General features: G+C 45.3%; 1 protein-coding gene across 2 annotated transcripts; it reads right to left on the bottom strand.

Annotated features, from left to right (window-relative positions):
• Positions 1-4,472: 4,472 nt before the first annotated feature.
• Positions 4,473-22,872, bottom strand: LOC127915224 (carcinoembryonic antigen-related cell adhesion molecule 5-like). 2 transcript variants are annotated; one of them, XR_008090619.1, is made up of 6 exons: positions 17,237-22,872; positions 16,529-16,828; positions 8,602-8,883; positions 6,516-6,767; positions 6,159-6,391; positions 4,473-5,982 (listed from the first exon to the last, which is right to left on the bottom strand). XR_008090619.1 is itself a non-coding variant. In XM_052494809.1 (4 exons), the coding sequence occupies exons 2-4, from the start codon at positions 6,724-6,726 to the stop codon at positions 5,693-5,695; spliced, it is 777 nt and encodes a 258-aa protein (XP_052350769.1). In that variant the 5' UTR covers positions 6,727-6,767; positions 8,602-9,510; the 3' UTR covers positions 4,473-5,692. The 2 variants fall into 2 exon arrangements, 1 of the variants encoding a protein (XP_052350769.1); XM_052494809.1 differs by lacking the exons at positions 16,529-16,828; positions 17,237-22,872 and having other exon boundaries at positions 6,116-6,391; positions 8,602-9,510.
• Between the last annotated feature and the right edge of the window lie 375 nt (positions 22,873-23,247).

Genomic DNA, 23,247 nt, shown 5'->3' with positions numbered 1-23,247 from the left:
AATGGGAGAAGAGGAGGACAAAGATAATGGGAGAGGAGGGGGACAAAGAATGGGAGAAGAGGAGGACAAAGATAATGGGAGAGGAGGGGGACAAAGAATGAGAGAAGAGGAGGACAAAGATAATGGGAGGGGAGGGGGACAAAGAATGGGAGAAGGGGAGGACAAAGAGAATGGGAGAGGAGGGGGACAAAGAATGGGAGAAGAGGAGGACAAAGATAATGGGAGAGGAGGGGGACAAAGAATGGGAGAAGAGGAGGACAAAGAGAATAGGAGAGGAGGGGGACAAAGAGAATGGGAGAAGAAGAGGACAAAGAGAATGGGAGAGGAGGGGGACAAAGAATGGGAGAAGAGGAGGACAAAGAGAATGGGAGAAGAGGAGGACAAAGAAAATGGGAGAGGAGGAGGACAAAGAATGGGAGAAGAGGAGGACAAAGAGAATGGGAGAAAAGGAGGACAAAGATAATGGGAGAGGAGGGGGACAAAGAATGGGAGAAGAGGAGGACAAAGATAATGGGAGAGGAGGGGGACAAAGAATGGGAGAAGAGGAGGACAAAGATAATGGGAGAGGAGGTGTCACGGTTCATGAATCCACTGCCTCTCTTTCTCTCTCTCTCTCTCTCTCTCTCTCTCTCTCTCTCTCTCGTTTGTGTGGGCGTGGTTCCCAATCTCGGCCTGATTGTCTGCGCCAGCTGGAACCACTTATCTTCCCTTTATATGTTCTGTAACCAGTGTTTCTTGTTGTCAGATCGTTGTTACTTCCCTGAGGTTGTGTCGTGTGTCTGTGCTCTTCTCTCGCCGCCCTTGTGTGGATTATATGCTGTGCTCCTTCCTACCCATCCGGACACACTCCCCTGGATTTCTCAGCACGCTATCATTGGAAGATGCGCCCTAGTCCCTGGGTCGGATTCCGTCTGAGTACAGTCTGTCTGTCCTGTTGCTGTTGTAACTGTATTCATTAAACCATCGTTGCTTGCATCTTGCATCCGCCTCTGTATTGTCACAGGAGGGGGACAAAGAATGGGAGAAGAGGACAAAGATAATGGGAGAGGAGGGGGACAAAGAATGGGAGAAGAGGAGGACAAAGATAATGGGAGAGGAGGGGGACAAAGAATGAGAGAAGAGGAGGACAAAGATAATGGGAGAGGAGGGGGACAAAGAATGGGAGAAGGGGAGGACAAAGATAATGGGAGAGGAGGGGGACAGAGAATGGGAGAAGAGGAGGACAAAGATAATGGGAGAGGAGGGGGACAGAGAATGGGAGAAGAGGAGGACAAAGATAATGGGAGAGGAGGGGGACAAAGAATGGGAGAGGAGGGGAGGCAGGGAAGGAAAATGAGTGAGTGAGGATGTTAAAATAAATATACAGTGTATACATCTTGATTCCTGTCTGTACCCCCCAGTTCAGAAAATGTCTGTATTGCATTTCCCGGATGCATGAAAATAATCCTTGCACAAACACGTACGCAAACTAGAACCAAATTAAATTCTACATAATACAAACAATATTGTGACATTTATTACTCATTATATACCACCTGGGTCTTACTATAACAACCTACCCACTTACCAGTAACATCCAGACTAATGGTCTTGGACATTGAGATGTTAGTTAGACGGTTCTTGGCCACACAGGTGTATATCCTTGCATTTTTCAAGGAGACACCTACAGCCATCAAAGAACCAGTCGCCGGCAATGATTGGTTGATGTATTTCCACCAGTACTCACTGGTCGGCCGGGAGTCGGCTGAGCACTTCAGATTGGCAGTAATTACTGAGCCAATCACCACTAATCCTGGGCCAGAGATGTTCACACTCAGAGGGCCATCTACAGAGAGAGGTTCAGGGAAGTGGGGTCATAATCCTAGGGACATCCAACTCTGACATCACCCCATTGAAGTTGAAATATAAAATGATTCAGGTAAGGGTTAAGGTTTGGGTTAGGTAAGTGTTATGGTTAAGGTTAAGATTTAGGGTAGGGATGTCCCAAAGAACCCAGATAGCACTAACTGTCATAATAGTGGTGGGTTTCTGACTTTCTACATAATATAACATCAAATGCTTATCTTTTAAAATATTTTACCAACAGATTCCAACACCAGTACTTACAGTTCACCAGTAGCTGGTATTTAGGGCTGGTGTTTGGACCAAAGAGGTTGGTGGCGACGCACTGATAGTTTCCATCGTTAGACACCTTGACTGGACTGAAGTGCAGAGAGTTGTTAGAGATGGTTGTGTCAGAGTTCAAGGTGTTGTTCAGGACCAGAGACAGGTTGTCCTTCATCCAGTAGATGGTGTCATAGTGCCCGGTGACATCACAGGTCAGGGTTAGGTTGTCAGATGCTATTGGTAATTTGTTTCGTTTCACCATCACTGATTTTATAGCCTCTGTGAGGAGAGAGGAAGTGTATTGCTTTATGTACAGTATCAAGATTTGTCATTTGATAAAATGGTTAGTTCCAGCAACGCAATAGTTGGATATATAAAACAAATGATTGTACGATCTGATGGATTGTAAATTACTGTTTTATATTACTGTTTTATATATTTCCTGTTTTATATCATGATATCCTCTTAGTATGAATAGAAATCAGTCAATTGAAATACATTAATTTGGCCCTAATCTATGGATTTCACATGACTGGCCAGGGGTGCAGCCATGGGTGGGCCTTGGAGGGCATAGGCCCACACACTGGGGAGCCAGGCTCAGCCAATCAGAATGAGTTTTTCCCCACAAAAGGGCTTTATTACAGACAGAACTACTCCTCAGTTTCAACATCTTTCCAGGTGGCTGGGTGGCTGGTCTCAGACGATCCTACAGGTGAAGAAGCTGGATGTGACGGTCCTGGGCTGGCATGGTTACACGTGTTCTGCGGTTGAGAGGCCAGTTGGACGTATTGCCAAATTCTCTAAAACGAGGTTGGAGGCAGCTTATGGTAGAGAAATTAACATTAAATTCTCTGGCAACAGCTCTGGTCCTGCAGTCAGCATGCCAATTGCACCCTCCCTCAAAAAATGTGACATCTGTGGCATTGTGTTGTGTGACAAAATTGCACATTTTATAGTGGCCTTTTATTGTCCCCAGCACAAGGTGCTCCTGTGCAATGATCATTCTGTTTAATCAGCTTCTTGACTTGCCACACCTGTCAGGTGGATGGATTATATTGGCAAAGAAGAACTGCTCACTAACAGGGATGTGAACAAATTTGAGCACAACATTTCAGAGAAATGGAGGACAATTTTTGAGATCTTTTATTTCAGCTGATGAAACATGGAACCAACACCTTACAAGTTGTGTTTATATTTTTTTCAGTGTATGTATAAAGCTGTAGTTTTGGTTATTTTGTATGATAAATATGTTTATTGTAACTGAGTGTACAAAACATTAAAAACACATGCTATTTCCATGACATAACGGATCAGGTGAATCCAGGTGAAAGCTATGATCCCTTATTGATGTCACTTGTTAAATCCACTTCAATCAGTGTAAATGAAGGGGTGGAGACAGATTACAGAAGGATTTTTAAGACTTGAGACGATTGAGACATGGATTATGAATGTGTGGCATTTAGAGGGTGAATAGGAAAGACAAACGATTTAAGTGCCTTGAACGGGGTATTAGTTGCCAGGCACACTGGCTTGTGTCATGAACTGCAATGCTGCTGGGTTTTTCACGCTGAAAAAAGAGAGTCACACACTCTATATATATAAACTCACGTTTCAGCATCACTATGCCTCGTGAAGAAAGCGCAGTTTTTATTGAAAGTTTATATATTGAGAGTATACAGTGCCTTGCGAAAGTATTCGGCCCCCTTGAACTTTGCGACCTTTTGCCACATTTCAGGCTTCAAACATAAAGATATAAAACTGTATTTTTTTTGAAGAATCAACAACAAGTGGGACACAATCATGAAGTGGAATGACATTTATTGGATATTTCAAACTTTTTTAACAAATCAAAAACTGCAAAATTGGGCGTGCAAAATTATTCAGCCCCTTTACTTTCAGTGCAGCAAACTCTCTCCAGAAGTTCAGTGAGGATCTCTGAATGATCCAATGTTGACCTAAATGACTAATGATGATAAATACAATCCACCTGTGTGTAATCAAGTCTCCGTATAAATGCACCTGCACTGTGATAGTCTCAGAGGTCCGTTAAAAGCGCAGAGAGCATCATGAAGAACAAGGAACACACCAGGCAGGTCCGAGATACTGTTGTGAAGAAGTTTAAAGCCGGATTTGGATACAAAAAGATTTCCCAAGCTTTAAACATCCCAAGGAGCACTGTGCAAGCGATAATATTGAAATGGAAGGAGTATCAGACCACTGCAAATCTACCAAGACCTGGCCGTCCCTCTAAACTTTCAGCTCATACAAGGAGAAGACTGATCAGAGATGCAGCCAAGAGGCCCATGATCACTCTGGATGAACTGCAGAGATCTACAGCTGAGGTGGGAGACTCTGTCCATAGGACAACAATCAGTCGTATATTGCACAAATCTGGCCTTTATGGAAGAGTGGCAAGAAGAAAGCCATTTCTTAAAGATATCCATAAAAAGTGTTGTTTAAAGTTTGCCACAAGCCACCTGGGAGACACAGCAAACATGTGGAAGAAGGTGCTCTGGTCAGATGAAACCAAAATTGAACTTTTTGGCAACAATGCAAAATGTTATGTTTAGCGTAAAAGCAACACAGCTCATCACCCTGAACACACCATCCCCACTGTCAAACATGGTGGTGGCAGCATCATGGTTTGGGCCTGCTTATCTTCAGCAGGGACAGGGAAGATGGTTAAAATTGATGGGAAGATGGATGGAGCCAAATACAGGACCATTCTGGAAGAAAACCTGATGGAGTCTGCAAAAGACCTGAGACTGGGACGGAGATTTGTCTTCCAACAAGACAATGATCCAAAACATAAAGCAAAATCTACAATGGAATGGTTCAAAAATAAACATATCCAGGTGTTAGAATGGCCAAGTCAAAGTCCAGACCTGAATCCAATCGAGAATCTGTGGAAAGAACTGAAAACTGCTGTTCACAAATGCTCTCCATCCAACCTCATTGAGCTCGAGCTGTTTTGCAAGGAGGAATGGGGAAAAAATTCAGTCTCTCGATGTGCAAAACTGATAGAGACATACCCCAAGCGACTTACAGCTATAATCGCAGCAAAAGGTGGCGCTACAAAGTATTAACTTAAGGGGGCTGAATAATTTTGCACGCCTAATTTTTCAGTTTTTGATTTGTTAAAAAAGTTTGAAATATCCAATAAATGTCGTTCCACTTCATGATTGTGTCCCACTTGTTGTTGATTCTTCACAAAAAAATACAGTTTTATATCGTTATGTTTGAAGCCTGAAATGTGGCAAAAGGTCGCAAAGTTCAAGGGGGCCGAATACTTTCGCAAGGCACTGTATATAGACTGTGCGACTCTATAGCTTACAGTTTATTCGCAGTTAGTCAGTACCTCTACACATAATAATTTTCTCTCGGTGTGCACCAGCTCATGCTTTTTATTGGAAGCATTGGAGTCAACATGGGCCGGCATTCCTGTGGAATGCTTTCGACATCTTGTAGACTCCAAGCCCCAACGAATTGAAGCTTTTCTGAGGGAAAGTCAGTATTAGGAAGGTGTTCCTAATATTTGCTATACTCTGTGTATTTTGCGATATTTGTCCTCTTATCAGATCGTAAATTAACACAACAAAGCAAACAATCTGTAGTCTGATTCACCAATGATGGTGAGCATCTTGGAGACAGTGCTGTTTCTGACAGTGATGTTGTTGAAGGCCACACAGGTGTACTCCCCATGACTGGCTAAGGTCAGTGGGCCAGTCTCATACACTGAGCCAGTCACCACCTGGGAGCCATTGAAGAACCAGCTGAACTGTCTGGGAGGCTGAGAGGAGGCAGAGCAGTTGAATGTCACTCTTTGTTCTGTTTCGGCAATGGGTGCACCAGCTATCACAGGTTGCTTGGGTCCATCTGTGAAAATCAGACAACGACATTGAAATATTTAACTCTAACTAACTTATTGCTGATGATTGACTTCATAGTATCTCATCACAGCTATTACCTTCTCTATATTTGACAAGAATACATCCCCATTATTACTTACAATTCACTAGGAGTGTGTAGCGGGTGCTAGTTCTGTTACTCACACTATTTCTGGCCATACACTGATATTCTCCATAGTCTGAATGCTGTACAGGGTTGAAGGCCAATGTTCTGTTGTCGAAAGATACATGTGTTCTGTTATCTAGACGCACTGACGTGTGGTTCTTCCACCAATGAATGGAGCTAGGATCACCGACAATATTGCAAGTCATTGTAAAGGAGTCATCCTCTATCGCCTGGTTTCCACCGGTGCTTATGGACACTGAGGTTATTGGCACTGAGAACAAAGTGAAAATGTTTCAACGGTCGCAGTAGGTTTAAAGGCTGCAGAGGGATTATTTGTTCTCAAGAAAGTAGACCAAACTAATCAATTAAAGGATTAATGTTAGACCGAGACTCACCAACAACAGTGAGCATCTTGGAGACAGTGCTGTTTCTGACAGTGATGTTGTTGAAGGCCACACAGGTGTACTCCCCATGACTGGCTAAGGTCAGTGGGCCAGTCTCATACACTGAGCCAGTCACCACCTGGGAGCCATTGAAGAACCAGCTGAACTGGCTGGGAGGCTGAGAGGAGGCCGAGCAGTTGAATGTCACGATGTGTCCTGTCATTGCTATATCTGGACTAGTTACATCAGGTCTCTCTGGTCCAACTGTTAAGTACAAGACAGTATGGTTTAGTCTTATGGTTTGATTATTTTGACAAAGATTAGTAAGTAAGTAGCCTTCCTGAAGCCTTGGCTTGTGCAAGTTGGAACAGCTCATAGGAGCAGGATCCCATCTCCTGTTTCTGTAGCGTGTTACAGCTTGATGTATTAGTACAGTAACCGAAAGGTTGCTGGGTCGAATCCTCGAGCTGACAAGTTAAAAATCTGTCATTATGCCACTGAGCAACACAGTTAACCCACTGTTCCTTGGGCCCCGAAGAAGTGGATGTCGATTTAAGGCAGTCCCCCGCACTTCTCTGATTCAGATGGGTTGGGTTAATTGCGGAAGACACATTTCAGTTGAGGGCATTCAGTTATACGACTGACTAGGTATCCTTTCCCTTCCCCTAGTCTATCAAAGGCCCTTACCCCTAATCTATCTCATATCACAGGCCTTTACCCCTAATCTATCTCATATCAAAGGCCCTTACCCCTAATCTATCTCATATCACAGGCCTTTACCCCTAATCTATCTCATATCACAGGCCTTTACCCCTAATCTATCTCATATCACAGGCCTTTACCCCTAATCTATCTCATATCACAGGCCTTTACCCCTAATCTATCTCATATCACAGGCCTTTACCCCTAATCTATCTCATATCACAGGCCTTTACCCCTAATCTATCTCATATCACAGGCCTTTACCCCTAATCTATCTCATATCACAGGCCTTTACCCCTAATCTATCTCATATCACAGGCCTTTACCCCTAATCTATCTCATATCACAGGCCTTTACCCCTAATCTATCTCATATCACAGGCCTTTACCCCTAATCTATCTCATATCACAGGCCTTTACCCCTAATCTATCTCATATCACAGGCCTTTACCCCTAATCTATCTCATATCACAGGCCTTTACCCCTAATCTATCTCATATCACAGGCCTTTACCCCTAATCTATCTCTATATCACAGGCCTTTACCCCTAATCTATCTCATATCACAGGCCTTTACCCCTAATCTATCTCATATCACAGGCCTTTACCCCTAATCTATCTCATATCTTTACCCCTAATATCACAGGCCTTTACCCCTAATCTATCTCATATCACAGGCCTTTACCCCTAATCTATCTCATATCACAGGCCTTTACCCCTAATCTATCTCATATCACAGGCCTTTACCCCTAATCTATCTCATATCACAGGCCTTTACCCCTAATCTATCTCATATCACAGGCCTTTACCCCTAATCTATCTCATATCACAGGCCTTTACCCCTAATCTATCTCATATCACAGGCCTTTACCCCTAATCTATCTCATATCACAGGCCTTTACCCCTAATCTATCTCATATCACAGGCCTTTACCCCTAATCTATCTCATATCACAGGCCTTTACCCCTAATCTATCTCATATCACAGGCCTTTACCCCTAATCTATCTCATATCACAGGCCTTTACCCCTAATCTATCTCATATCACAGGCCTTTACCCCTAATCTATCTCATATCACAGGCCTTTACCCCTAATCTATCTCATATCACAGGCCTTTACCCCTAATCTATCTCATATCACAGGCCTTTACCCCTAATCTATCTCATATCACAGGCCTTTACCCCTAATCTATCTCATATCACAGGCCTTTACCCCTAATCTATCTCATATCACAGGCCTTTACCCCTAATCTATCTCATATCACAGGCCTTTACCCCGAATGATTTGGGAAGAAAATAGGCATATTAAATCATGGCATAGAATGCTGGCTCTCAATGACAAGGTACAATCCATGTCTGTTGTGTATGACTCATGTGTACTGCATACTCTGATACTCACATCTAACATTGAGGCCAATGGGCTGGCTGGTGCCATTGTTGATTCCATTGATGACCTCACATCTGAACGGCCCTTCATCGTAACGTGTCACACTGACTATGGAGAGAGTGCTGTTCCCAACACCAAGCCGAACTCAGTCACTGGCTGCAACCTCTGAGCTGCCATTCATCCAGCGGTAGGAGAGGGAGGTACCAGAGGAGACGGAGCAGGTGAAAATGGCAGTGTCGTTTAATTCCACTAGATCAGTGGCGTTGGCCCTTAGAGTCACGTTTGAAATGGGCTCTGTGGGTGAGAGAGTAGAATAACAACCATATAGTTTATATTTGTTTCACACTAAAAATTGTTTTGGAAATCTAAATATGCTATTTTATTTACTTATTATAGAGACTAAGTTACAGGATTGAGGACTGTAGAGCCCTTTGCACACACATAAAACATATTGTGTAGGTCTTATCTGAAAATGTATACAAACCATTTGCTCATACTCTGATCTGTTCAGTTTCATTATTTTCAAAGGTATTATGAAGGCCAACTTCACTATAGGTTCACAAAACATTGACACGTTTAAGTGTTAGCTTTCCATGTCAGGAATTATTATGACAGAGATGAATCATTGATAGACAATGTACCTGCATCAGTGGAGGCTGCTGAGGGTAGAACGGCTCATAATAATGGCTGGAATGGAGTGGATTGAATGGTATTCATATTCATAAAAACGTGTTTTTCATATGTTTGATAGCATTCCATTCACTCAATTACACTCAATTCTAGCCATTATTATTAGCTGTCCTTCCCTCAGTAGCCTCCACTGATGTGCAAGCATGTTTGCATGTGAGAGAGAATACAGTAGACGGCATGGGTCAAAATGATTGATTGATGACCGTACGTCATGATGACGTGTACATGTCTGAATATGGGCCTCCGGCCCGTCCCCCCTGTTAATGTGTTCACGTGTTAGAGGGTGTGAGTTATTTTATATCTCTATGGAATGCTTTGAAGTAGTCCTGTTGCTTGGGGGGCTGGTTGAACTGGGGAGGACGCATTACTAGGGAGAGTCAGGTAGAAGCCGCTGTGTTCCATTATGCCCTCCGGTGTACACCCGAATGAGGATGTATTTTATCATGCATGGGGGTTTAAATTAACCCCTGATGCCTCCACTACATCCTTTTCTAATACCCAGCTGTTGAATTTTAGCGGCCAGTTTTTCCTGCGGACCAGCACCCATTTTTGACCGTTCTCTCTCTTTTGATCTAGAATCTCCTCTACGTGAAACACCTTGTCTTTACCAACCTTTACCTTCTGTAATTCCTGCTCATAAAAAGATCCCGCTATAAGTTCCCCGTCATAATCTTTTAATATGTAGACCGGGGTTATGCGCGGCAGACATTCTGTAACCGTGAAAAGCTCGTCACTGTATCTTTTTCATGAAAACATTAGGTATTACGGTATTACAGACAATTAAGGTATTACAGACAATCCATAATTTGTTGCAGGATACATGCCCCCCCCCCTTTCTCTATGATCCAATCATGTAAAAGCTTGTATATTTGGTTTAGATTAACAGATTTGTTTCGCTGAATTTTTACAACAGACACATCAGCTATAAAAGTATATAAACAACAAATATGATACATGTTACAATTAAAGGGTGTTTCAAACAAATAAAGTAAAATCTTAGACAAGGTTGTTTCTAGTTCTTCAGAATCACCACCAAGCCGGGTTACTATTTGTGTCCATTGTAGACACTCGCCCGCATGTCGTACATGATTCATGATTTGGTCTATTTTCAAAACACGCTCTACATTAGCCCCGGAATTGGGGGTTGTGTAGAACGAGACATTGTTCACTTTATTTTCAATAATTTGATGCATAACACTTGTAAGTTCTCTCAAAAGAAAAAATGTATTTATTCTCTCTAACATCGTATACACATCACCCATTGCTCTACATCTAAATAACAAAAATGTCACTCGGGCTCTTGGGGTTTATTGAGTCAGAAAGTCATCACATCAGACACCACAGCCTCCCGGTATTTGTTATCCTCCACCAGGGTGTGTCGGATTTCTTTGAGTTTCTCATGTATGTGAATCGCCTCCTTCAGCTCGTGTAGGAATGCCTCGGTTACCCCGTAAACTCTGGGGATAGACGGCACAAGGCCCATAGCCTCCAGGGCTCTGACCAGCGATGGTATAAACCGGCAGGACCAAAGTCTTATAATAATAATAATAATAATAATAATAATATGCCATTTAGCAGACGCTTTTATCCAAAGCGACTTACAGTCATGTGTGCATACATTCTACGTATGGGTGGTCCCGGGAATCGAACCCACTACCCTGGCGTTACAAGCGCCATGCTCTACCAACTGAGCTACAGAAGGACCCGAGGAGGGTAGGACATGAGCCCACCGAATCAGCTTGTCCCGAACACCAAGCGGCACGTACCTTCGCCCCGCTGGACACTGAGGAGGCGCGGGTTCAGCCCGTAAGGCCCGCTCGATATCCGAGTCCACCTCCCATACCACTGGTGCTACCAGCTTAGAGGCGGGAAGGATGGGAGCAGGTTCGGTGGACCCATCCTTCGTGTCATAAAGGTGGGACAGTGCGTCAGCCTTTACGTTCTGGGAGCCCGGTCTATAAGACAAAGTAAACCGGAACCGGGTGAAGAATATGGCCCACCTTGCCTGACGTGGGTTAAGTCTCCTAGCTGCCCGAATGTACTCCAGGTTCTGGTGGTCGGTCCAGACGAAAAAGGGTGCTTAGCCCCCTCAAGCCAGTGTCTCCACACCTTCAGAACTCCCGGTCCCCACATCATAGTTACGCTCCGCTGGGCTGAGCTTCCTTGAGAAGAAAGCGCAGGGGCGGAGTTTTGGCGGCGTACCCGAGCGCTGCGATAGCACGGCACCCACCCCAGCCTCGGACGCGTCCACCTCCACTATGAATGGTAGAGAGGGGTCCGGATGCGCCAACACGGGCGCATCAGTGAACAGCGCCTTCAACTTGTTGAACGCTCCGTTCGCCTCTGCTGACCACTGCAACCGCACCGGGCCCCCCTTCTTTTCACCAGCGCCTCAAAATTGTTGAAGAAGTAGTATCTTGGGGGGTCGTATAGGCATGGATGCCTGCGCTGGCTGGGGTGATTAATCTCACAACCGATGCATTTTTCTCGTATATATTCTCCAATCACCACGTCTAAAAGTGTGGCTACTGAGGCCTTGATTGTGTCCACAAAAATAGTACTGACCACCCCATCAAACACGTCCTCAGGTTGTGTACATGTAGGGGGTGTCGAGGGTCTTGCCAGGGGTGTAATGCTTCAGGTGTCGTAGGTGTGTGGAGTCAAACGCAGGAGACAGTGAGTGCAAAGCTGTGCGTCTTTAATAGCACCAACGCACCACAGGGTGCTCACAACAGTAACGGCCCCAAACATAGGGAATGAGAATGTACAACGGAAAAGTAACGACCAGGCACTAACAAGTACCTCTACAACAGAGCCGAAGGTTACACTGAAATAATCCCGCACAACAACCAGGCGGGCCGGCTGTCTAATAAAGACAAACTAATCATATATAAACAGGTGCTACCAATCAACATACAAGGAGGGAGAGGAAAGACAATCAGTGGCAGCTAATAGGCCGGTGACGACGACCGCCAAGCGCCACTCGTGACAGTACCCCCCCCCTGACGCGCGGCTCCCGCAGCGCGCCGACACCGGCCTCGAGGTCGCCCCGGAGGACGAGGTGCAGGGCGATCCGGATGGAGGCGATGGAAATCCCTCAACATGGATGGATCCAAGATGTCCTCCACCGGTACCCAGCACCTCTCCTCCGGGCCGTACCCCTCCCAGTCCACGAGGTACTGCAGGCCCCTCACCCGGCGTCTTGAGAATGGCCCGGATCGTGTACGCCGGGGACCCCTCGATGTCCAGAGGGGGGACCTCTAGCACCTCACTGTCCTGCAGGGGACCAGCTACCACCGGCCTGAGGAGAGACACATGAAACGAGGGGTTAATACGATAATAGGAAGGGAGTTGTAATCGATAACACACCTCGTTTATCCTCCTCAGGACTTTAAAGGGCCCTACACACTGCGGACCCAGCTTCCGGCAGGGCAAGCGGAGAGGTAGGTTTCGGGTCGAGAGCCAGACCCTGTCCCCCGGTACAAACACGGGGGCCTCACTGCGGTGGCGGTCAGCACTCCTCTCGCTTGTTTTAGAGATTCCTGGACGGCCCTCCAGGTCTCCTTGGAGCGCTGTACCCATTCCTCCACCGCAGGAGCCTCGGTCTGGCTCGGATGCCATGGTGCCAGGACTGGCTGGTACCCCAACACACACTGAAAAGGGGACACGTTAGTAGAGGAGTGGCGTAGTGAGTCCTCAGCCATTTCAGCCCAGGAAATGTAGCGTGCCCACTCCCCTGGCCGATCCTGGCAATACAACCGCAGAAACCTACCCACCTCCTGGTTCACTCTCTCCACCTGCCCATTACTCTCGGGGTGATAACCGGAGGTCAGGCTGACAGAGACCCCCAAGCGTTCCATGAACGCTCTCCATACCCGAGACGTGAATTGGGGGCCCCGATCAGAAACGATATCCTCCGGCACCCCGTAGTGCCGAAAGACATGGGTGAATAACACCTCCGCAGTCTGTAGGGCTGTAGGGATACCGGGCAACGGGAGGAGACGGCAGGACTTAGAGAACCGATCCACAATCACTAGAACCGTGGTGTTCCCCTGAGACGGCGGAAGATCGGTCAGGAAATCTATGGACAGATGTGACCATGGCCGCTGTGGAACGGGGAGGGGTTGTAACTTCCCTCTAGGAAGGTGCCTAGGAGCCTTACTCTGAGCGCACACTGAACAGGAGGAGACATAACCCTGAAACGTCCTTCGCCAAAGTAGGCCACCAATACCTCCCCTGAAGGCTCCCCACTGTCCTCGTCACCCCAGGGTGACCCGAGGAGGGTAGGACATGAGCCCACCGAATCAGCTTGTCCCGAACACCAAGCGGCACGTACCTTCGCCCCGCTGGACACTGAGGAGGCGCGGGTTCAGCCCGTAAGGCCCGCTCGATATCCGAGTCCACCTCCCATACCACTGGTACTACCAGCTTAGAGGCGGGAAGGATGGGAGCAGGTTCGGTGGACCCATCCTTCGTGTCATAAAGGTGGGACAGTGCGTCAGCCTTTACGTTCTGGGAGCCCGGTCTATAAGACAAAGTAAACCGGAACCGGGTGAAGAATATGGCCCACCTTGCCTGACGTGGGTTAAGTCTCCTAGCTGCCCGAATGTACTCCAGGTTCTGGTGGTCGGTCCAGACGAGAAAAGGGTGCTTAGCCCCCTCAAGCCAGTGTCTCCACACCTTCAGAACTCCCGGTCCCCCACATCATAGTTACGCTCCGCTGGGCTGAGCTTCCTTGAGAAGAAAGCGCAGGGGCGGAGTTTTGGCGGCGTACCCGAGCGCTGCGATAGCACGGCACCCACCCCAGCCTCGGACGCGTCCACCTCCACTATGAATGGTAGAGAGGGGTCCGGATGCGCCAACACGGGCGCATCAGTGAACAGCGCCTTCAACTTGTTGAACGCTCCGTTCGCCTCTGCTGACCACTGCAACCGCACCGGGCCCCCCTTCAGCAGTGAGGTAATGGGAGCCGCTATCTGGCCAAAACCCCGGATAAACCTCCGGTAGTAGTTGGCAAAACCCAAAAACCGCTGCACCTCCTTTACCTGAAATAATCCCGCACAACAACCAGGCGGGCCGGCTGTCTAATAAAGACAAACTAATCATATATAAACAGGTGCTACCAATCAACATACAAGGAGGGAGAGGAAAGACAATCAGTGGCAGCTAATAGGCCGGTGACGACGACCGCCGAGCGCCACTCGTGACAAGGGGGGAGTAGAATGGAGGGCTGCGAGGCATACAATCCTTAGTGTCGGGAGCCCAGGCCGTTTCGGAGATCGGGTATGCGTTAGGAATATCCATGGTCAATGCGTAGGTTAAGAACTGTAGGTTTTAAGAACACTCCTTTTATTGTTGAACCAGCCCTCTGGGTATCTGGGCGGGGTTAACAACCCCACTTACCTCGGTTTCTTTGGGGGCTGCCTCTCCTGACGTTGTACCTTCTTGGGGCTGCTTTGAGTCGTAATCCTCAGGATTCGTATATATTATGCACTTCTTTAGCCGAACAATGCTCTGGTGCTTTTGGCTCTGTACAAACAGAGCGTCCGACACCTCCAACATTTTCAATTCCATTAAAGGCCAGCTTTTAAAGGGGATAAGCATTCGAAGCCGGAAATCCCCGTCCGAACCGCCATCCCGGATGTTTTGGTTTCGGATTTCCGCTGTGCTGACAGTGTCCGGGGTACCTTCCCAACGGGTCTCGTAGCCTGTGAACAAGCTGTAACCCTTGGTGATACGGCACAGTTCGGGACACAAAACCTGTCGAAAAACCATCCAGTCTTCAACGCCATAAGTCACTCCTAATTTCTGGTCGGTATATTCTTCTCCTTCGGCTAACGTATAGAGTTTCACGCTACAGGCCAAGTAATCAAACAGATACCCCCAATGCTGTCCGTTAGACATCAGCACTTCATTTTTCAGCGCAGTTGCGGGAGGTATCTGGGTTCTATACACATTTAGAAACCGCTTTTTTGGTGCGTCGTATATTGCGGTTTACGGTTCTGGGTTCGCAAGCCTTGTTCTGGACATTTATAATGCTGATGCCCCAGCGCTATAGCCCCAGACAATCCTGCTTCATCAGATAACAAACATAAGGGAGATAAAGCTGGGGGGTGGGGGGACATACATGGTCCCAAAAGTTCAAACACTCAAACACCCCCCACACACAACCAGACCCCCCTACTCATCAAACACCTTGAATACTTCAAGGCATGACATATAGATATAAAATAACAAACACCCTCTAACACATGACCACATGAACAGGGGGGCCGGGGCGGGGGCACATATTTAAACATGCATGTGTCTTCATGACGTAGGGGAAGTCCGGGGTATACCCGGGGTATACCCGGTATATGGAAGTGACTCTCAGAGCCATTAGATCATTTGGTCCACAGACTTGTTCTTCCAACGCATATCCGGGCAGCCTTGAAGCACTCAGGGCACGTTCCATTTGACACAAAGCTAGACTTATTTTAAGCCATTCTCGCATCCTTAGCGCTGGAGAAAAAGGCTCGGGTTCTGCATGATAAAAGGGTTGGGACACGCTGTCTGTGAATATCTTAACCGTAGATTCCTCCGGGTTGAATATGTACGAAATATGTCCCTCGCTTGTACACAAAAATCCTTTAAAACATTCTGGAGCCTCAAGCAAAATATCCTCCAGGCTTTTGGCGTTGGATTCATGACATGAGCTGCAGAGCACTCCGAGAATTCCCCTTGTAGACATATTTTAGATGTTTAATATTCAGGTCTTAAAAATGGCTTGTTCTGGACATTTATAAAGCCTAGGCCCCAGATACATAACCCTGGACATTCCTGCTTCATAGATAACAACCATAAGGGAGATAAAACTGGGGGTGGGGGGACATACACGGTCCTAAAAGTTCAAACACTCAACCCCCACCCTCCCCAGTTCAACCAGCCCCCCAAGCAACAGGACTACTTCAAAGCATTCCATAGAGATATAAAATAACATACACCCTCTAACACGTGAACACATGAACAGGGGGGACGGGCCGGAGGCCCATATTCAGACATATACACTTCATCATGACGTACGGTCATCAATCAATCATTTTGACCCGTGCCGTCTCCTATATTCTCTCTCATGTGGACCAAGTAAGTATGTGAATGGGCAAGTAAGTGTGCAGGTGAGCATGTTTGCGAGCAAGTGACCGTGTGTGCCAGTGAGTGAGAGTCTACCATCGTAGAAAGATAAACAGACAGGCAGAGGTCAGTTCCTTACCCTGGACAGACAAAGTCACCACAGTTTTCAGGACTGAATGCATTCCCTGGACGGTATATCGTCCTGAGTCGTTGAGTTGGAGAGAGCTTATGGACAGCTCTGAGGAGGAGCGGTTGAATGAGACTCTGCCTTGATAACTTGTACTCACAATACTGCCATCAGGATAGAAAAGTACGATGGTTGGAGTTTCATATGACCAGGTCCCTATGTTGATGGGGCTTTCGGGAACTAGGTTCAGTGTGACATTACTGCCCACAGCTAAGGGGTTCATCGAGGGAACCACCACTTGGCCAGAGACATCTAGAAGAGGATGGATTGATGAGTTTAGTTCATATATTGAGATATTATTAATCAGTACAAAAGTCTTTAAAGTCCTTTAAATATTTTAATTGAAATGAATCAAATCTTCAGACTATGTCACTTTAACAGAAATATAAGCTTTTGTTTACAAATTAGTGTCTTCAAGTTGAACGCACAATTTACAACATGACCTAGTATCTATGTCTAATGTCTACTCTAGACATTGGTTGGTTTTCAATGTCAAATAAATATAAATCTTCATCTTTCTGACTTGATACTGTTTGACTGAAGTGCATCAACCAAACAGAGACATTTGAACAACCTGTTACTTATTTAATCAAGTGTTTATACCATGAAGCGCAAATAAGCATCAATATATTCCCAGAATGAGCATATTGTCCACTTTACCTGTATTGAAGTTGAGCAGCACCAGGATGAGAACCCACACCAGAGGATGGTCCATAGTTCTGCCACTTCAAACACCACGGATCAGATATGAACAAGACACTTTCCTATGCACCAAATGACTGTCCAGACTTCTTGATAAATCGAAAGATGACAATACTGCACAGCCACAGTCTCCTCTCAATCAACAAATAGTTAGGTGATGCCAATGTACCTGCCCACCCTACCTGCAGCCAGAACACACTCACACACACCTACCCAACTACCAACGCCCTGTTTTGCCCAAGTACCTTTTTCCCACTGTATTTTTTGTTGACACACGGGGTTGTTTTCATGTTGATTATGGTTTACTGTTCTCTGACCCAGTTGAAACTCATGATACATCCACAGTGGCTGAGGCAACGTGGGCTCATGGGAACCTGTCAAGAAAACACTTACTGCGCTGCGAAAAAGTATTTGCCTCTTTTTGATGTTCTATATTTCTGCATAGTTTTGATACCAAATGTTATCAGATCTTCAACCAAAACCCAATATTAGATAAAGGGAACCTGAGTTCATAAAAAGTATTTTATTTATGTAATGAAAAAAGTTGTGCAACACCCAATTCCACGATGCTACAAAGGAATCGCCCCTTTACACTGGTTTAGCCACAATGACTGCAACCAAACTGAAGTGCATCAACAGAACAGAGACATTTGAACAACCTGTTACTTATTTAACAAAGCCTTTGTGACATAGAGCACAAATAGGGAGCAATATATTTCCCGGAATGAGCATATTGTCTACTTTTACCAGTAGTGAAGTTGAGCAGCACCAGGATGAAAACCCACACCAGAGGATGGTCCATAGTTCTGCCACTTATCACTTCAACCAAACACTTCCTGTAGTTGTTGACCAGTCTCTCATGTTGTTGTGGAGAAAGTTTGGCCCACTCTTCCATGTGGAATGGCTTTAACTCAGATACTTTGGGGGTATTTTCAAGCATGTACTGCTCGTTTCAAATCCTGCCACAGCATCTCATTTGGGATTAGGTCTGGACTTTGACTGGACCATTTGAAAACATCAATTTGTGTTTTGCATCATAGTCTTGCTGCATTGCACTTCAGCTTCAGCTCACAGCCAGATGCCCCAATATATCCTGTAGAATTCAGAGGAGAATTCATAGTTCCTTCTATTAAGGCAAGTCATACAGATCCTGTGGCACCAAAAGCCATCTCCAAACCATCACGCTACCACCACCATGCTTGACCGTTGGCAAGAGGTTCTTATTGTGGAATGCAGTGTTTGGTTTTCGCCAGGCATAATGGGACCCATCTCATCCAAAAAGTTATACTTTTGAATCATCTCTCCATAGAACATTTTTCCAAAAGTGCATCCAGGTGTATCCAGATTATTTTTTGGCCAACGAGTCAATGTTTTGGATGACATGGGTCCCATTAAGGAATTTTGTCCCACTCTTCGATGCGGAATAGCTTTAACTCAGATACTAAAAAAACTGCATTATACAGTAAGAACCTCATACCAACGGTCAATAAGCTTTTTTGTTACATTACATATACATACAGTGTATTCAGAAAGTATTCAGACCCCTTCACTTTTGCCACATTTTGTTACATTACAGCCTTATTCCAAATTGATTATATAAGCAATTGTCCTCATCAATCTACACACAATACCCATAACGACAAAGCAAAAACAGGTTTGTAGAATTTTTTGCAAATGTATTAAAAAATATAAAATAAAAATGGCTTTCTTAATGTGTTCGAGCCGATCAGTTGTGTTGTGACAAGGTAGGGGAGGTATACAGAAGACAACCCTATTTGGTAAAATACCAAGTCCATATTATGGTAAGAACAGCTCAAATAACAAAGAGAAACAACAGCCCATCATTACTTTAAGAAATGAAGGTCAGTCAATCCAGAAAATTTCAAGAACTTTAAAAGTTTCTTCAAGTGCAGCCGCAAAACCATCAAGTGCTATGATGAAACTGGCTCTCATGAGGACCAACACAGAAAAGGAAGACCCAGAGTCGCCTCTGCTGCAGAGGATAAGTCTCAACATCAACAGATACATCTCAACATCAACTGTTCAGAGAAGACTGCGTGAATCAGGCCTTTGTGGTCGAATTGCAAAGAAACCACTACTCAAGGACACAAATAATAAGAAGAGACTTGCATGGGCCAAGAAACACAAGCAATGGACATTAGACTAGTGGAAATCTGTCCTTTGGTCTGATGAGTCCATAATTGCGATTTTTGATTCCAACTAGTGTGCCTTTGTGAGACGCAGAGTACAGTCGTGGCCAAAAGTTTTGAGAATGACACAAATATAAATTTTCACAAAGTTTGCTGCTTCAGTGTCTTTAGATATTTTTGTCAGATGTTACTATGGAATACTGAAGTATAATTACAAGCATTTTCACAAGTGTCAAAGGCTGATGGTAGCGCTCATCTTGTCTTCTCCGGACAAACTTTTTTACGGATGCACCAAACAATCGGAAAGGAGATTCATCAGAGAAAATTACTTTACTCCAGTCCTCAGCAGTCCAATCCCTGTACATTTTGCAGAATATCAGTCTGTCCCTGACGTTTTTCCTGGAGAGAAGTGGCTTCTTTGCTGCCCTTCTTGACACCAGGCCATCCTCCAAAAGTCTTTGCCTCACTGTGCGTGCAGATGAACTCACACCTGCCCTCTGCCATTCCTGAGCAAGCTCTGTACTTGTGGTGCCCCAATCCCGCAGCTGAATCAACTTTAGGAGACGGTCCTGGCGCTTGCTGGACTTTCTTGACATGAATCACTGACATGATGTCAGCTGGTCCTTTTGTGGCAGGGCTGAAATGCAGTGGAAATGTTTTGGGGGGGATTCAGTTCATTTGCATGGCAAAGAGAGACTTCGCAATTAATTGCAATTCCTCTGATCACTCTTCATAACATTCTGGAGTATATGCAAATTGCCATCATACAAACTGAGGCAGCAGACTTTGTGAAAATTAATATTTGTGTCATTCTCAAAACTTTTGGCCACAACTGTAGGTGAAAGGATTATCTCTGCATGTGTGGTTCCCACCGTGAAGCATGGAGGAAGAGGTGTGATGGTGTGGGGGTGCATTTCTGTTGACACTGTCTGTAATTTATTTAATATTTAAGGCCCACAGCATTCTGCAGCGATACGCCATCCCATCTGGTTTGTACAGTACTTAGTGGGACTAACAAGTTAAATAAACAATAACCAAAAATGGGTTCTTCAGAAGAAAACAATTCTTGGACAGAACCCTATCCCTTAGTGTAATGATGTGCACTGAGAGTCAGAAAGCAAGTTTAGGGAGTGAGTGTTTTAATAAATTAATTAAACAATACAAAACAAGACACACAAACAACGCACAGACAGGAAACTCCAACAAGTCATTTTGAAGTGATATTACCACATCCCTAACTATCCCTAACAATAACATTTTCCGCCAAGATAGAACTACCATCTACTGCAGAGATAGCCTGCAGAGTTCTGTCTTACTATTCAGGTCTGTACCAAAACAATTCGAGCTTCTACTTCTAAAAATTCACCTTTCCAGAAACAGGTCTCTCACCATTGCCGCTTGCTATAGACCACCCTCTGCCCCCAGCTGTGCCCTGGACACCATATGTGAATTGATTGCCCCCATCTATCTTCTGAGCTTGTACTGCTAGGTGACCTAAACTGGGACATGCTTAACACCCCGGCCATCCTACAATCTATGCTTGATGCCCTTAATCTCACACAAATTATCATTGAACCTACCAGGTACAACCCCAAATCCGTAAACACGGGCACACTCATAGATATCATCCGAACTAACTCGCCCTCCAAATACACCTCTGCTGTTCTCAACCAAGATCTCAGCGATCACTGCTTCATTGCCTGCATCCGTAATGGGTCTGCGGGCAAACGACCACCCCTCCTCACTGTCAAATGCTCCCTAAAACACTTCTGTGAACAGGCCCTTCTAATTGACCTGGCCGGAGTATCCTGGAATGACATTGACCTCATCGCCTCAGTAGAGGATGCTTGGTTATTCTTTAAAAGAGCCTTCCTCGCCAATGAACATGCTCCATTCAAAAAAATGTAGCACTAGGAATAGATAAAGCCCTTGGTTCATTCCAGACCTGTCTGCCCATGACCAGCACAAAAACATCCTGTGACATTCTGCATTAGCATCGAATAGCCCCTGTGATATGCAACTTTTTAGGGAAGTTAGGAACCAATATACACAGGCAGTTAGGAAAGCTAAGGCTAGCTTTTCAAACTGAAATGTGCATCCTGTAGTACAAATTCAAAAATGTTCTTGGACACTGTAAAGTCCATGGAGAATAAGAGCACCTCCTCCCAGCTGCTCACTGTACTGGGGCTAGGAAATACTGTCTTTACAGATAAATCCACAATAATTGAGAAATTCAAAAAGCATTTATCTACAGCTGACCATGCTTTCCACTTGGCTACCCCTACCCCGTTCAATAGCCCTACGCTCCCCACAGCAACTCACCCAAACCTCCCCCACTTCTCCTTCACCCAAATCCAGATAGTTGATGTTCTGAAAGAGCTGCAAAATCTGGACCCCTACAAATCAGCCGGGCTAGACAATCTGGACCCTCTCTTTCTAAAATGATCTGCCGAAATTATTGCAACCCCTAATACTGGCCTGTTCAACCTCTCTTTCATATCATCTGAGATTTCCATAGATTAGAAAGCTGCCGTGGTCATCCCCCTCTTCAAAGGGGGAGACACTCTCGACCCAAACTGCTACAGACCTATATCTATTCTATCCTGCCTTTCTAAGGTCTTTGAAAGGCAAGTTAACAAACAGATTACCAACCATTTCGAATCTCACCATACTTTCTCCGCTATGCAATCTGGTTTTAGAGCTGGTCATGGGTGCACCTCAGCCACGCTCAAGGTCCTAAACGATATCATAACCGCCATCGATAAGAGACATTACTGTGCAGCCGTATTCATCGACCTGGCTAAGGCTTTCGACTCCGTCAATCACAGCATTCTTATTGGCAGACTCAACAGCCTTGGTTTCTCAAATGATTGTCTCGCTTGGTTCACCAACCACTTCTCCGATAGAGTTCAGTATGTCAAATCGGGGTCCGATTGTCCGGACCTCTGGCAGTCTCTATGGGGGTGCCACAGGGTTAAATTCTCGGGCCGACTCTCTTCTCTGTATACATCAATGATGTCGCTCTCGCTGCTTGTGATTCTTTGATCCACCTCTACGCAGACAACACCATTCTGTGTACCTCTGGCCCTTCGTTGGACACTGTGTTAACTAACCTCCAGATGAGCTACAACTCTCCTTCCGTGGCCTCCAACTGCTCTTAAATGCAAGTAAAACTAAATGCATGCTCTTCAACCGATCACTGCCAACACCCGCCTGCCCGACTAGCATCACTACTCTGGACGGTTCTGAAATTGAATATGTGACAACTACATGTGTGGACAACTACAGATACCTACGTGTCTGGTTAGACTGTAAACTATCCTTCCAGACTCACATTAAACATCTCCAATCCAAACTTAAATCTAGAATCGGTCTCCTATTTCACAACAAAGCATTCTTCACTCATGCTGCCAAACATACCATCGTAAAACTGACTATCCTGTTTGGACATATGAAACTGAAACTTAACTCCTTGACTTACTTATATTATTGAAAAATAAGACATGTTACCTTGTATCAAAGCCAGTAGAAGAACATGTGGGACTCTTCCTCTTGTCTCCCACATTGTGTTTAGGTGGTCTATGAGTGCTCCTACTCTTTTATATTAGTATATATCTTTATATGCCAGTGTCCATCATTTAGTACTTGTTCTTGTCAAACTACAACAGAGGTCTAATATTTAGTTGTTTTTTCCCTGCAAACATTTTTCTTGGTTTCATGGTGTGAATGACCAATTAGGGTAATCTGATTGACAAATGGTGACAGAGAATGTGTGTGATCTCCTAGTTGCTTATACCCCTTCATCCCTCCTGTCTGTCT

This window comes from Oncorhynchus keta, chromosome 34 (genome assembly GCF_023373465.1).
Source record: "Oncorhynchus keta strain PuntledgeMale-10-30-2019 chromosome 34, Oket_V2, whole genome shotgun sequence".
Classification (NCBI taxonomy): Eukaryota; Metazoa; Chordata; class Actinopteri; order Salmoniformes; family Salmonidae; genus Oncorhynchus; species Oncorhynchus keta.
Note: the sequence above shows the minus strand (reverse complement) of the source record. Positions and strands in the feature narration are given on the sequence as shown.